Source organism: Pseudophryne corroboree, chromosome 6, assembly GCF_028390025.1.
Source record: "Pseudophryne corroboree isolate aPseCor3 chromosome 6, aPseCor3.hap2, whole genome shotgun sequence".
Lineage (NCBI taxonomy): Eukaryota > Metazoa > Chordata > Amphibia > Anura > Myobatrachidae > Pseudophryne > Pseudophryne corroboree.
In genome coordinates, this window is record NC_086449.1 from 679,919,545 (window position 1) to 679,934,326 (window position 14,782).

Genomic DNA, 14,782 nt, shown 5'->3' on the forward strand with positions numbered 1-14,782 from the left:
AAGAAACATTTCCAAGAAATGTTGTGCTTAAGGTATTACTATATGTACTCAAATGGGAATTGAAATCTAACAGATTTTAAGCAAAATAATTCAGCTAATTACATAACATTTACAGAGATTTTACAAAACCACCTGGAATAAACACAAATTACATCTCTATATGCAGTAGACCAGTACATATATCAGCACAACAAGCACTGCCTGTTACTCTATTTCCTAATCAACTCATTCATAGATCATTTCTGAAATAAGAAGCAAAACGCTACTGTAATTTTCAATACAATAGTCATGTTGAGTGTTTGCTTGAGTATCTGTTGACAAGAGCAGACTTTGTGATAATCTACTACATTTTAAGAAATAAACAATAACAAACTATTCTGTGCGTCAATATTATACTTTACAAAAATATATATTTTTTAAATATTTGAATATTTTTATTAAAGGTTAGTGTGAGTCATATTACTAACTTTATTATGCCAAAAAGAGACCATTACTGAATAAGTGGTTTGACAAAGAATGGGAGTATTACAGTATTTCATGAAATTCTAGTGACTTCCTGAACGGCAGTGATTTAATTTTAGGAGAAATTAATGGAAACATCTAACTGATTATTGCTGGACAAGTAATGACCTGAGAGACAGTGTATTTTCTATTGGCACGAAGTCCTGGTTTTTCACATTGTACTGACTGGGGTAGAATGTAAGGACTATGTGTTGACCCATGGCAGTGTGTTACAGTATAACTATAACCTCATTTCTTAAACTGGAAAAAAAGATATTTGAATATTATCTATGTGCTATACGAATACCTACCCCCCCCCCCCCTTACAAAGCATTAAAAATACAATTATTAATGTCATTTTCAACCAGTATCAACCATAGCAATTTGTAATTTAAGGACACCGGAAAGTTTGACCACAAGGTGGGATACAAACAAATGCGCTACTATGTAAGCTCCCTGAAGGGATAAGACCACGATCTGTAATAAATGTGAAATAATAGTGTATGCCTCAAAGTATTTAAAAACTGATGATGAATTGTGCAATATCTTTTGTCTAGAAAAATAACATGTTCATATGTTGCTAACAGAGAGGGTTAACAGAGAGGGTAAGATGGGATATACATCCAGATTTTCTATACATGGTGTAAATGATCAGAATTCTGATCCTAATGCTCCAGTTTTTAAGTATATCCATGATTGGCCAAAGGTGACTTATTCAGTACCTCAGTCAATTTGATTTAACCATATGTGCCGAGTACTTAATATCTGGACCACTAGGGTATCTTGAGGACCGAGTTGGGAACCTCTGCACTTTATGAAATTTCCCATTAATTTAATATATGCATATATCTTTGGATATGTGTATTTTGTCATCTTCAATAACTATGAGCAAGAATATGGTGCATATGGGAGGTGAGCAGCCAAAAAAGTAAAACAGTATCATATATTATGTACTGGAAGGACAATATGGAAAGGAGACAGAATTTTGGATCATGATTACCAGTATTCATGAGGTTGCAGAATGTCACAGACAGAATAGTAGGGATGAGATGTGACGCTGATCTGGATGAAGCACAGTCATGATTTCCTCAGAGAGCTTAAAACTGCTAAATACCGTATAAAGTGTGAATTGTTGTGTGTTTATTTATTACACAGCACAATACCCTATAAAGTGTGAATTGTTGTGTGTTTATTTATTACACAGCACAATACCCCATAAAGTGTGTATTGTTGTGTGTTTATTTATTACACAGCACAATACCCCATAAAGTGTGTATTGTTGTGTGTTTATTTATTAAGCAGGACAATTGTTAGCATTGCTGCCTCACAGCGATAGAACCGCAGGTTCTATTCTGACCAGGACTTTATCTGTATATGTGTTGGTTTGCTTAGTGTTTTTATTTTCCTCCCAAAGCCCAAAAACATATTGGTAGGTTAATATTACTGGGGGTTTGTGGTAGAGAACTCAGACTATGAACGTCGCTAATATATAAATATATAAAAAGCTATTAAAATGTAGAACATCATGGTGTAACCCCTTACAGCTATGGTTTTAACTTTAAATACTGCACATACACAACCAATATATCAACCTGTTCTGGAATGTTGTCCAGATTGTTTTAAAATAAATAAAATTGTGTGGCTTTGACTTCTTTTGTGTTTTAAAAACCAAATGTATAAAAATGCCGCATTGGCACATCCATGACATCAGTCTTTGTTGAGTCTGTGTACGTGACTAGTTTATAAAGTAATTGGCCGCACCCTTTTCTCATATAGCAGCTCAATGTCACCTTAACAAATAACTAGTTATGATGTTTATAATGAAATTAAAATGTTTATAAATATATATATATATATATATATATATATATATATAATTCCAGATGTCAATCAATGGCCATAATCAAATATACAGTAGTATTATATTATACAATACAATACACACCCAAGATAAGGAAACTGCTGTACAACTAAGGGGCCTATTTATTTAGCTTTTATTTCTGATGTTTCTGCATAATTGTATGGGTTGTGGCTATGTACTAATAGCATAATGCAGCATATTTCACAGAAATCTCTTGCAGATTGCTAACTAGTGCTGCAGATTACAGTCCACATTATTATCAGTGGGGACTACTATCTGACCCCAATGTACTAAACCCTGACAAGCGAGGCCTTTTAGAGTTTGGCCACATTAGTTTGCACTATTTTAGGGGTGAATGGCTTTAATCCTATGGAGGCATAGTAGCAGGAGAGAGATCTTTCTGTACCTCTCCTACTGTCTCCGTCCAGTGCTGGCTTCAATTCCCGAAACTAAGACTCCCCGAAGGAGTCTTTCACAAACATGAAAAACTCCTCCAAAATGCAAGGGAAGTAACTTGCACGGAGAGTAGTTCTAGCTACCACATACGTACATAGTGGGGATATTTTCATTAAAGTTGAAAATATCTGCTGCGAAACGGAGTGTTAATAATCACGGTAATTCTGCAATTACTAATACATATGCCCCTAAGTATGAAAATATTTGTGTTTCCCTACAATGGCAAATATTCTTCGATTACTTAATTAATAAAATTAAATTCATGGGACCTATACAGTATGTTGTATAACCATTGCAATCACTGTAGACTTTCATGGAATCTAATAAATTGCTTTGTTCATACAATTCTAAGCAAGGTACTAACTACTGTAGCTTAAACAAGATGTAGACCTCATGTTCTGTTCTTCCACAATTATACATACATTGGCTTCTTTACACTTTCCTTCACATTCCTGGTGTAGAAGAGGACTTTATCCAATTTTCATTACATCTTGCCAATGGTACAATGTGCTCTCTGTTTGCAGGTTAAGCACCACCATCAAAATCATGTGGTTTTAAAATCTGTTTTATCTTATGTTTATATGAACTTGTATGAAAATATTTACAAAGTTAGCTTAATTGCCTTACATACAGATCAATTTATTTGAGGTTAAGCTAATGAGAGACTGAATGAATGACACATAATACTATCAATAGCACCAAAGCCCATATCCATGTCTACGCTAATGGGTTGACATAGAGAGTTGCCTAGCATATTGTTTTGCTACAGTTAAAATGCAGAAACAAACTCAATTATAATTCCTGCAATGAGCAGTTCCTGGTGAAGAGTTTAACTTGCTTCATTTTTCCTCTCACCTCCAAAGGGTGCCACAAAAAAACAGCACTATTAAGCACTATTCCAGGCACCGTGCTGATTCCAGGATTAATAATTGAATTTGTTTTGGCCCTCTAGCTCTGGTATAATTATATGCAAAGCAGCTTGCGCTTAGTGAAACTAACAGCTTTATAAAGCACAGATCGCCAGTTAATGCTTATTTGTGCTCTATGGTGATACCAAGTGATCTTATTCCAATTTTATATTTAACATTGGGGGCTAGTTTCTAAAGATTCTAGAGCCGCATACACACAGTGCGATTCTGGTAATGAACGTTTTGACTTAACGATTTCCCTTGAACTTCCCCAGATTCCAGAACCAACAATAGTGACTATACACACAATGGCTATGATTATATAGTCAAGTGTCTAGCCAAAACTGATGTGCATGCACAGTCTATTGTTTCCAACGATGACGATCCGCGAGAGCGCGCATCATTCACGACTGGTTCTATACACATAGAATGATAAGCACTAGTTTTTCTAATGATATATACTATACAGTGTATATCGTTAGCTACTATCGCTCTGTGTGTAGGACCCTTTAAATGCACTATTATCTAGATCATATACACTTGCGTAACAGGTCCAATCCATAGATTAAGAGTACAAATTCTAATATTCAGGTGGATTTATTCATACATTAGTGAAATACTGTACAGTAATATGTTTGAGAAGTAAGACTTTATATTTTTTTTAAAATATGTTTATATTATATGTACTGTAAAAGACACAATTCAACAAGAACATTCTTTTAAATATCATTTGACTGTCCTGTTTTACTGCATTTCATTTAAAGATCATCCACATTACACAGCACTCTCCCTATAGATTGTAAGCTTGTGAACAGGGCCCTCTTACCTCTTATTAGGGTATTACCCAGTCTTGTTTTATTACGATTTTATTCCTAATTGTAAAGCGCAACAGAAAATGCTGATCTTACATAAATATATGTAAATATACGTAAAAAGCAAGAGATGATTTTGGAGCCAAATATAAGACATTTACATGTGGACCTCCTACCTAGAGTAGATGATGTATTCTGGCTACCAATCATGGTTGTATGGACTGTTTCTGTACATCATATTGGCTCTCACATAACAATAAACAACGCAGCAAGCGCCACTGTAAGAAGGTGCATTAGCCACATGTTTATTTTGTTTTAGCAATTGTGTGTGTATGTGAGTATATATATATATATGTATAGATATATATACTGTATATTCACCTGTGAAGTATTGTGCTGTCTCCTTACTACAGTGACAAACTGCTGCTGATGTTGTAATAACAAATGATTTTATTTAGTTCTTCATGAGAAGTACATGGTACAGTCACATTCATATTTTACTATAACAAAATACATTCAACTACTCTGATACAATCTGTTGCTGCATATAAAAGTATTGGTATTCCACAGATAAAATAAACCTCAAAATGACAGACTCTGAAAGGAAAACATTAGATGCTTCAATGCAAAGGCAGATTACATTGGCACTAAGAGGGTGTACTGCTTTTGCCCAGGCCATGGTGTAAATTAGTAGTATTTCATTTTATTATTTTTTGTTTTAATGAATGCAATAATAGGGTGTTATTTTTACACATATTGCAAAGTTTATTTAATTGTTTATCCTGGATATCCATATTACATCTCTATATGGCTCACAGATTGGTCTAAGCTGTACCCATCATATTGTGGAATCCCTAAACACAGAAGTGTCCCAACTCCCAATGGTCAGATATAAAATCACATACTCATATTAACTTCAAAATATAATGTACTATCCATTTCTACATTTCAGATCAATAGGTTTATTATCACATGCCTATACCAGAGAAACAACTCTATTGGCTATGTGGTTGCTTTGAAATCTCTAAGAATTAAAATTGATTTTCTATGCAAGGAACGGTAAGACATTTATTTTCATCTAGGTGCTGTTGTTTCCCATAGGATAACAGCCCCATCTACTAGCACAAACTCATTTTTTTTATTACAATTATGATTATACTGTCACACTCCACTGGTAAAGTACATTTTATTTCTTCCAGGCTCATATTATCAACATTATATTTTGTTTGTGACAATGGCTAGCAAAGCAATGTACTGTACGTGTCTATATAAAAGCATACAATGTGTATTTTGACAAAGCTGAGATCATACAAAATTTAACACAGCAGTAATATCTGTCACTTGGAATTTAATGCAATAGGAACACAGAGAGGCTGGATTGGTATTGGAGGAGAGAGTCCCATTACTGTAAGTTGTTACTAAAACATGCAAGTTTTGTATGCAAAGGATGAACCCTGCACTGCTCATGCATACAGAAAGAAGTATATCATTAACGACAGCAGCAAATACAATGTAACTTTCTCAAGATGCAATTATTATGTAATGCAAATTAAATACAACAAGAAAAAAACAAGAAAAAAGAGTTAACGATAAAAGGATTAAGCCATTGTTTCACTAAGCTTACATTTCCATTGTGTATATCAAAAATGATGAAAAAAAAGTACAATATAACTAATATACATCATCTGCTAACTAGAATCTGTTGTTTATTGAATCTGCCTATAAAGTCACAGTTACTATATCAATGAGCCACGAGCTGGCACCATGGCCTCTCTATAACCTTCTAACGTGTCCATGTGAGGCCTTGCCAATTTCATTTTACTACAGAGTTCAGAAGGTATTCTGGTCTTGCACATGCTCTCTACAACACACAACATGTAGCTAAAAGTAAAAATATATATAAAAGCCACAAGATCACTGTAGCAAGCAATACAAATCATCAACCTAATTCAGTTTTTGAGATTTTAAATTATTGATCATTTTGTGACTATTTAATCCAGCTTTTGCCTTTATATTTTATGAGGCTTTTTCCTATATCTTTAAATCGTAAATTACCTTTATATTTGTAAAAAAAAAACAACCTAAAAAAAGGTTTGTTTTTTTTTTAATTCTAAAACCACGATAAAAAAATATTTATAACACTGAATCTTGTTATTCAAAAGAGTACACTGCATATGACATTGTTTTACAGGCAAATGGGAAAGCAGTGTGTCTTGGAGTGAATGCATGCATGCTGTTATTTGGGCACATCTTTCACACAAATCACATGCACTGTGATAAACCTCAAACTGGTACATCATTGGCAGGTCCTGTTATAGACTGGTGCCTGTATGAAATGTCTCAGAATACTGTGAACCTGTTAGCACATTTAGGATGCTTGCATCACATGTGCTACTGAAATGCATCTTGCTTTGCACAGCTTCAGATGTGCCATTGTAAAGGCTTATTCAGTGAATCTGCAAAGAAATCCTCTATTGTGGCTTAATTAGCAGTAACCTCACTCTGTGGGAGGTGAGAAAATTCACTTTCACCGGTTGTGACACTTTCAGCAGCATACAGGAACAGAGAAATACGGAGACAGGTCTCTCTCTCTCTCTCTCTTGCTCTCTCTCGTCTCCCCTTTCTCTCTCTCTCTCTCTCTCTCGCTCTCTCTCTTGCACTGCAGCATGAAAGGATGGGAGCACACATACATACAGACAAGAGAAGAAATCACAAAGTCAACTCACAGAATTTCCAAGTCACGGAGCGCTCGAAAGACTCCATCTTCAATGCAGCTTATCTGGTTGTTGTCCAATTGCCTGCAGAAAGGAAGGAAAAGTCAAAAGGCTGGCTGGGTAACAAAGCTGCCTTATAGAACCAGGGTCCAGGCTTTCTTGTCACTAAGGTGTCCCTCCACCCCCTTTGCAGTCTACGCTCGTCACCCAGGAGGAGACTCGCTTGTAGAGTGCTGCTCTCTCTGTTGATACGGACTGTCTGAGAGAGAGCTGCACACACTATAGCACACCAAAGTCTGTCAGGTCTCAGTAAATATTAATTGCACTTTTTTTTTTTTTTTTTGTTAAAGGCAGAAGGGAATAATTTCATTACATTATGGCATCCAATCCATTACAGGCTTTTACCATCATGTCACTGAAACAATTTCATTAAGCTAAAGGCCTGTAAATCATGTGAGGTCACTTTCCTGCCCTCGGCGACCTCCCAGAATCCTGCCCCCCCCTCCCCCCCCTTCCTTACTGGAAGTTGCAGTCCTCTGTCCTGACACAGTAGTAAATTTCAGGCTTTATCTGCACAAGAGCTGCACTGGTGTCTGGGGAATATACCAATACCAAATTAGACTCAACTAATCTAATTTTATAGTCCTTTATTATTCTAAGTACCAAATGTCTGTGGTGGTCAGAGCCTCTGTGAACTGCTGTCTGTCCCATCTGGGGAGCCTGGTCTTTTGAATCATCCTTGAATGAAATATTTTGCTTTGGTTTAAATGGCATCAGCTACTGCAACAGTCATAGTATTCGAAACGTGTAAGTCTAAAATCTAAACGTTATTTCCAGATTAAAGCTGCTTGCTATCCAGAATGCATTTCATTTGTTATCTCAATGCCTATCTGCAGTGGCGCACTTTCACCCCCCCCCCCAAATGAAAAATAGATTGCATAATGTATATTATATGTATAAATGTATTATTATATGATTCTGAATGATACATTTACAATATTGCTAGATTTATAAAATAGGAGAACCACATCTCATTTTATTAGTTTTCATTCCATTTGTAAAGCGCAATGCAAGATGTTGGCGCTATATAAATGTTATCTATATAATACTCACTGACGCTGGAGCCTGAGAACCTGCAGGGCCGCTGACACAGAGTAAGTATAGCGGTCCTGGGGAAAATGACCTATTGACCTTAGAAAAAAACAGCAGTCATAATGCATATCATAGGAGATTGCAACTGACATTTGGTTCTTACTAAATGGGTGTACATTAGTATTGGGGGGAAAATGGCGCATGGAAAAACAACACACTCCCACAGAGCTGTAAATGTCTGCATCAGTAGCATATTTCCAGGTGAAAAGGAAATGCCTCCATACCGGCATATATGTGTTTTTCTGCAGGTAAGCATTTGTATATATAAACCTTTACTGTATAGCCATTTCACACATGATAGGGAAACTGTCATACATCCCCCACTCTGCACCAGCCCATCGGTGTGCAGTCAGTGCTTATACCTGTAATCAGGGTCTGGAAGAGTCAATGGAGGACACCCGTATGTTCATTGAGCACATGTAAATGATACAAGAATTCAAAAGACGCTGACATACAAGTGGGTATGGGAGAGGCGATGGTAAGTGAAATTGAGTATGAGGTCATTGGAGAATAGGTTCCATCCCTAAAGTGATTTGAATGGTTTTAGTGGTGAAAATTTGTTTGTAAAAACATGACTTTTAACACCACGGCTTATCAGGGATTGTTTTACCTGCCTCAGGAAGGAAAAACAAAATCCCCTCAAGTACCTCCGTTTTTGTGCATAAATGGGGCTGCAGGTGCAAAAACACACAGGTTTCACTGAACCTGTGTGTTTTCGTGAGAACATTTTTTTTTTTTAATGGTCGATTCTAATTGAATAGCCCGTTAAAAAAAAAAAAAAAAAAATCAGTGAAACATCGGAAATAATTGCAAAAAAATTATCGTGCCTATACATAAGAGTCAATTACAAAGCAGAAAAACTGGTCCTATAATGCAAATAGGATTTTAATACCTACCAATAAATCCTTTTCTCGTAGTCCATAAGATATAATGGGGAATCTAGTATGATGGGGGTATAGACGGGGTCCAAAGAAGCCAGTGCACTTCAACTGGGTGTGCTGGCTCCTCCCCTCTATGCCCCCTCCCACAGGCAGTTATAGGTATAAATGTGCCCGAAGGAGAAAGGACATATGTGAGAGAAGGAACATGATAACAAAGTGTGGTGAGCTTTACACACCAGCACACTACTAACATATAACAACCACAACGGCTGGTAGTTAGTTACAGCAGCAGCAGCAACAGCTGAACAGGTAACCACATAACAAGAACCTGCAGAAAAGTAAACGCACTGAGGCGGGCGCCCAATATCCCTTATGGACGAGAAAAGGATTTAGCGTTAGGTATTAAAATCCTATTTTCTCTAGCATCCATAAGGGATATTGGGGAATCTAGTACGATGCGGACGTCCCAAAGCTTCCAGAACGTGCGGAGACTGCTGCAGCACCGCCTGCCCAAACTGGGTATCCTCTTTGGCCAGGGTATCAAATTTGTAGAACTTCACAAACGTGTTCTTCCCCAACCAGGTAGCAGCTCGGCATAGTTGCAAGGCCAAGACTCCACGGGCAGCCGCCCAGGAAGAGCCCACCGATCTAGTAGCATGAGCCTTCAGAGACTTAGGAACAGGTAAGGTTGCCGACACATAGGCCTGTTGGATAGTAAGCCTAATCCAATGAGCAATGTACTGCTTTGAAGCAGGGAAACCCTTTTTCTGTGCATCATAGAGCACGAACAAGGAATCCGTTTTTCTGACTCGAGCTGTGCGCACAGATCTTCAAGGCACGCGCAGCATCAAATGCCTCTGGAGGAGCAGAAGCGTCAGAACTGGACGGAACCACAATAGACTGATTCAGGTGGAATGCGGAGACAACCTTCGGCTGTATATAGCCCGGAGCTCCGCTCTGTCCTCATAAAAGACCAAGTAGGGACTTTTACACGATAAGGCCCCCAATTCTGAGACACACTGAGCAGAAGCCAGGGCCAGTAACATCACATCTTCCACATGAGCAGGGGTTAAAGTGGGGCGGAACTGCGTTCCGGCACCTAAAATTGGAGGTGGAACTGGTCCTCCTGCCCACCTTAACTAATAAGTTTAAACACAATTGTTAAATAACCTAAAGGAGGACTTAACAGTCCTCTCAGAGGGACTTTCTGGTTGAGGCGCAGGCTTCAAGTTCTGGGTTCAGGGCTGCCGGAAAGATTCCGACAGTTGGAGTTGAGGCTGGCTGCAAGTTCAGTGTTTCCCTATGCGCCGCCCACCGTGACCAATGTGGTGGTGGGTGGGTGGTGCTATAGAGGGAATTATTGCTTCCCGCGCCGCTCCTCTGCTGGTGGTGGGAGAATGGCGTCATAGCGCATCTGCAGTTACAGCAGGGAGCAGAGGAGCCACCCTCACTGACTGTGATCACCCAGCCATGCGGACGCTGTGGGAAGGGACAGACTAGGGGAAGACAGACTCAATGACTGCTGCACCTTCACATGTAAGCAAAAAACCCAATGCATTGCAATTGCATAATATTGTAAGTTTGTCATGCTGCCACATTGCTCTTTTCCAAGTTCCGCCCAATATTGTACAAGTTAGCCATCAGCAGATACATGGCAGAGAGATGCTCACATTGTAAGATTATCTATTATATGTCACGTAAAGGTAAAATGGTATAGTACATACAGGTATGTGGCGATACAGGTTAAAGCAAAGGACAGTCCCCTGTTTCATATTATATGTACTATATATATAATTTTACCTTTACGCAGAGGTTAAAGTGAGCCGTAACGGGGCAGAACTGCGTTCCGTCAGTTCCATTTGGAGATGGAACGCAGTTCCGCCTCCTCCGGTTCACCTAACCATGTGAGCCCGGAGCCGCATGGGGATAACGGGCGCCCTCCGAGGTTGTGTTACCAGCGGGCGTCGGCTCCTTCCCCTCAGCGGCAGCTGGAGCTCTCTCCTGAGCCCTGGCTTCCGGCTGTGTGCGGCGTTATGGGAGAAACGTCATGACGTCTCTCCCATAGCTCTGAGGAGCGGGTGCCAGACAGAGAGCAGCAGCGGTCCGGAAGCAGGAGCGGGGCTGGTGAGTATTGTGGTTTTTTTTTTTGGTGTGTGTATGTGAATTGGTGCTACTAGGGGGCATCTGTACTGTGGGCAGCTCTACTAGGGGGCATCTGTACTGGGGGCAGCTCTACTAGTGGGCATCTGTACTGGGGGCAGCTATATTAGGGGGCATCTGTACTGGGGGCAGCTCTACTAGTTTGCATCTGTACTGGGGGCAGCTCTACTAGGGGGCAGCTCTGCTGGGGGCATAACTACAGGGGGCATCTGTACTGGTGGCATAACTACAGGGGGCATCTGTACTGGGGGCAGCTCTACTAGGGGGCATCTGTACTGGGGGCAGCTCTACTAGGGTGCATCTGTACTGGGGGCACCTCTGCTAGTGGGCATCTGTACTGGGGGCATCTCTACAGGTGGCATTACCACTGGGGGCCATATGTACTATGGGCTTTACATAAGGGGCACTACAACTGTGGGCACTACCACTACAGTGGGCATTGCATAAGGGACACTACTACTGAGGGCATTGAATAAGGGGTGCTACTGCTTTGGGCATTATGTGTATTTGGGGTGCTTGTGTATAAGGGGCAACAATGTGTGTCATAACATAAGATTGTGCTACTGTGCACCGTAATTTGAATTGGGGATATTATACCTTTATGACTGGGGTGCTTGGGTGGGGGGGTGAGTTCCCCCACCTCTCCAGGACCACTTTAAGCACTGCACATGAGGTACTTGTCTTCTACTGTCATCAGAGGTTCATACCAGGAGGACTGTAGAAATGCCAACACTACATCCAAATCACAGGGTACCGTAGGCAGCACAAAAGGTGGTTGTATGTGGAGTACCTCTTGCAAGAAGGTCTGAACTTCTGGCAACACTGCCAATTTCTTCTGGAAGAAAATGGAGAGGGATGAAATCTGGACCTTAATGGAACCCAGCCGTAAGCGCTTATTTACACCAGCCTGCAGGAAACGTAAGAAACGTCTCAAGTGAAACTCAGCAGGCGGAAACATACGCTCCTCGCACCAAGAGACATATCTCCTCCAGAGTAATAGCGTCTATCCAAAATAGTGTTTTGACGTCACATGTTTCCTGGCCTGAACTATTGTAGCAATAACCTTGTTGGAAAGGCCCTTGTGAGGTAGGATGTTCCGCTCAACCTCCATGACGTCAAACTAAGTCGCCGTAAGTCCAGGTAGACGAGCGGTCCTTGTTGAAGAAGATCACTTCTTAGTGGTAATGGCCAAGGGTCTTCGACGGACATGTCCAGAAGATCCGTGTACCACACCCTCTCAGGCCAATCCGGGGCAATCAGAATTGCCTGGACACCTTGATTCCTGATTCACTTTAGCACCCTTGGGAGCAATGGAATCAGAGGAAACAGGTAGACCAGCCGGTACAGCCAAGACGACGCCAGTGTGTCCACTGCCCTCGCCTGAGGGTCCCTGGTCCATGAGCAATACCAGGGAAGTTTCTTGTTGAGACGAGAAGCCATCATGTCTATTTGTGGGCAACCCCACAGGTCGATGATCTGTTGGAACACCAGATGGTGGAGCCCCCACTCCCCCGGGTGGAGATCGGGACAAATCAGGAAGTCTGCCTCCCAGTTGTCCACACCAGGAATGAAGGTTGCTGACATTGCTGTTGCATTTCTTTCCACCCAGAGGAGTATCTTTGACACCTCTCGCAAGCAGGCTCTGCTTTTTGTCCCTCCTTGACGATTGATATACGCCACTGCCGTGGTGTTGTCTGACTGTACCTGGATTGCGTGATCCTTGAGCAGAGAAGAGGCCTGAAGCAGAGCATTGTAGATCGCTCGAAGTTCCAGAATGTTGATCGGAAGGAGGGCTTTGTGGGAACTGCGCCCCTTGGGTGACAGCTCTCCATCCCCGTAGACTTGCATCCGTTGTGAGGAGGGTCCAATCCTGAATCCCGAAACTCCGGCCTTCCAGGAGATTGGAGAACTGTAGCCACCACAGGAGGGAAATCCTAGCCTGAGGTGACAGCCGAATCATCCGGTGCATCTGTAGATACAATCCGGACCACTTGCTCAGGAGATCCAACTGAAACGTTCTGACATGGAACCTCCCCATAGTGGATCGCCTCGTATGAGGCAACCATCTTTCCCAACAATCGTATGCAAAGATGGACGGACACTCAAGTAGGTCTGAGCACCATGCGGCCCATCTCTTGAAGTGTATTCACCTTGTCCTCTGGTAGAAACACCTTCTCGGTCACAGTATCCAGCAACATCCCCAGGAACAGGAGCCTCTGAGTTGGCTCCAGGTGGGACTTCTGTAAGTTGAGGATCCATCCATGGTCCGACAGAAGATGGACAGAGCGGTCGATATGGAGTAACAAAAGCTCCTTGGATCGCGCTTTTATCAGATGATCATCCAGATAAGGGACAACATTGACCCCCTGGACCTGGAGTTGGAACATCATCTCTGCCATCACCTTCGTGAATACCCTTGGGGCTGTGGACAGGCCGAAGGGCAGTGCCTGGAATTGGAAGTGATTGTCCAGAAGGGCAAACCGCAGGTACGCCTGATGAGGCGGCCAAATCGGAATGTGGAGATAGGCGTCCTTGATGTCCAAGGAGACCATAAATTCCTGTTCTTCATGGCCCGCAATCACTGCTCGCAGGGATTCCATCTTGAACTTGAACACCTTCAAATACGGATTCAAGGATTTTAGATTTAAAATAGGTCTGACCGAAGTGTCCGGTTTCGGCACCACAAACAGGTTTGAGTAAACCCCCATGCCGCAGGACTGGACCAACTTTCGGATGGCCTGCTGCAACGTAACTTGTATATCCTCCAAAGCTGGTAAGCTTGGTTTGAAAAATCGTTGGGGAGGAGTACTGTCGAACTCCAGCTTGTACCCCTGAGAAACGAAATCTCTGACCCAGGTATCCTGGCAGGTAGTTTCACAAATGTGGCTGAAGTGACGCAGTCGAGCTCCCACCTCGAGATCCCCTCGGGGTGGGTGGTCACCATCATGCTGAGGCCTTAGTGGACGCAGAACCAGTGGACTGTTCCAGAGAGCTGGTGCTGGTAGAGTTTCTGGCTTACCTCTGGTGCCTCTAGTCGCATTGGAGATCAAAATCTGTGAGACCAAAAGGACTGGACAGACTGTCCCAGATAGGAGCGTCTCACCGGCGGGGCCCCAGAGGGGAGAAACATGGATTTCCCAGTCGTAACTGGAAATCCAGGTATCCAATTCAACCCCAAAGAGACATTCCCCCGAAAAGGGGAGGGATTCCACACTATGTTTGAATTCCGCGTCCGCTATCCACTGACGCAACCACAAGGCCTTGTGCGCCGACACTGTCATGGCAGAAGTCTGAGCATTAATGTTTCCCATCTCCTTGAGAGAATCACAGAGGACAC

General features: G+C 41.5%; 1 protein-coding gene across 2 annotated transcripts in view; it reads right to left on the reverse strand.

Annotated features, from left to right (window-relative positions):
• Nucleotides 1-14,782, reverse strand: part of SLIT3 (slit guidance ligand 3) — a 1,129,203-nt gene that overhangs the window by 296,432 nt on the left and 817,989 nt on the right. Inside the window, exon 6 of one of the 2 annotated variants that reach the window (XM_063928288.1) lies at nucleotides 7,265-7,336. The exons of the other annotated variant lie outside the window; for it this stretch is intronic. Within the exon in view, the coding sequence (XP_063784358.1) occupies nucleotides 7,265-7,336 (72 nt within the window). The remainder of the gene's footprint in view (nucleotides 1-7,264; nucleotides 7,337-14,782) is intronic. 2 annotated transcript variants of the gene reach the window in all.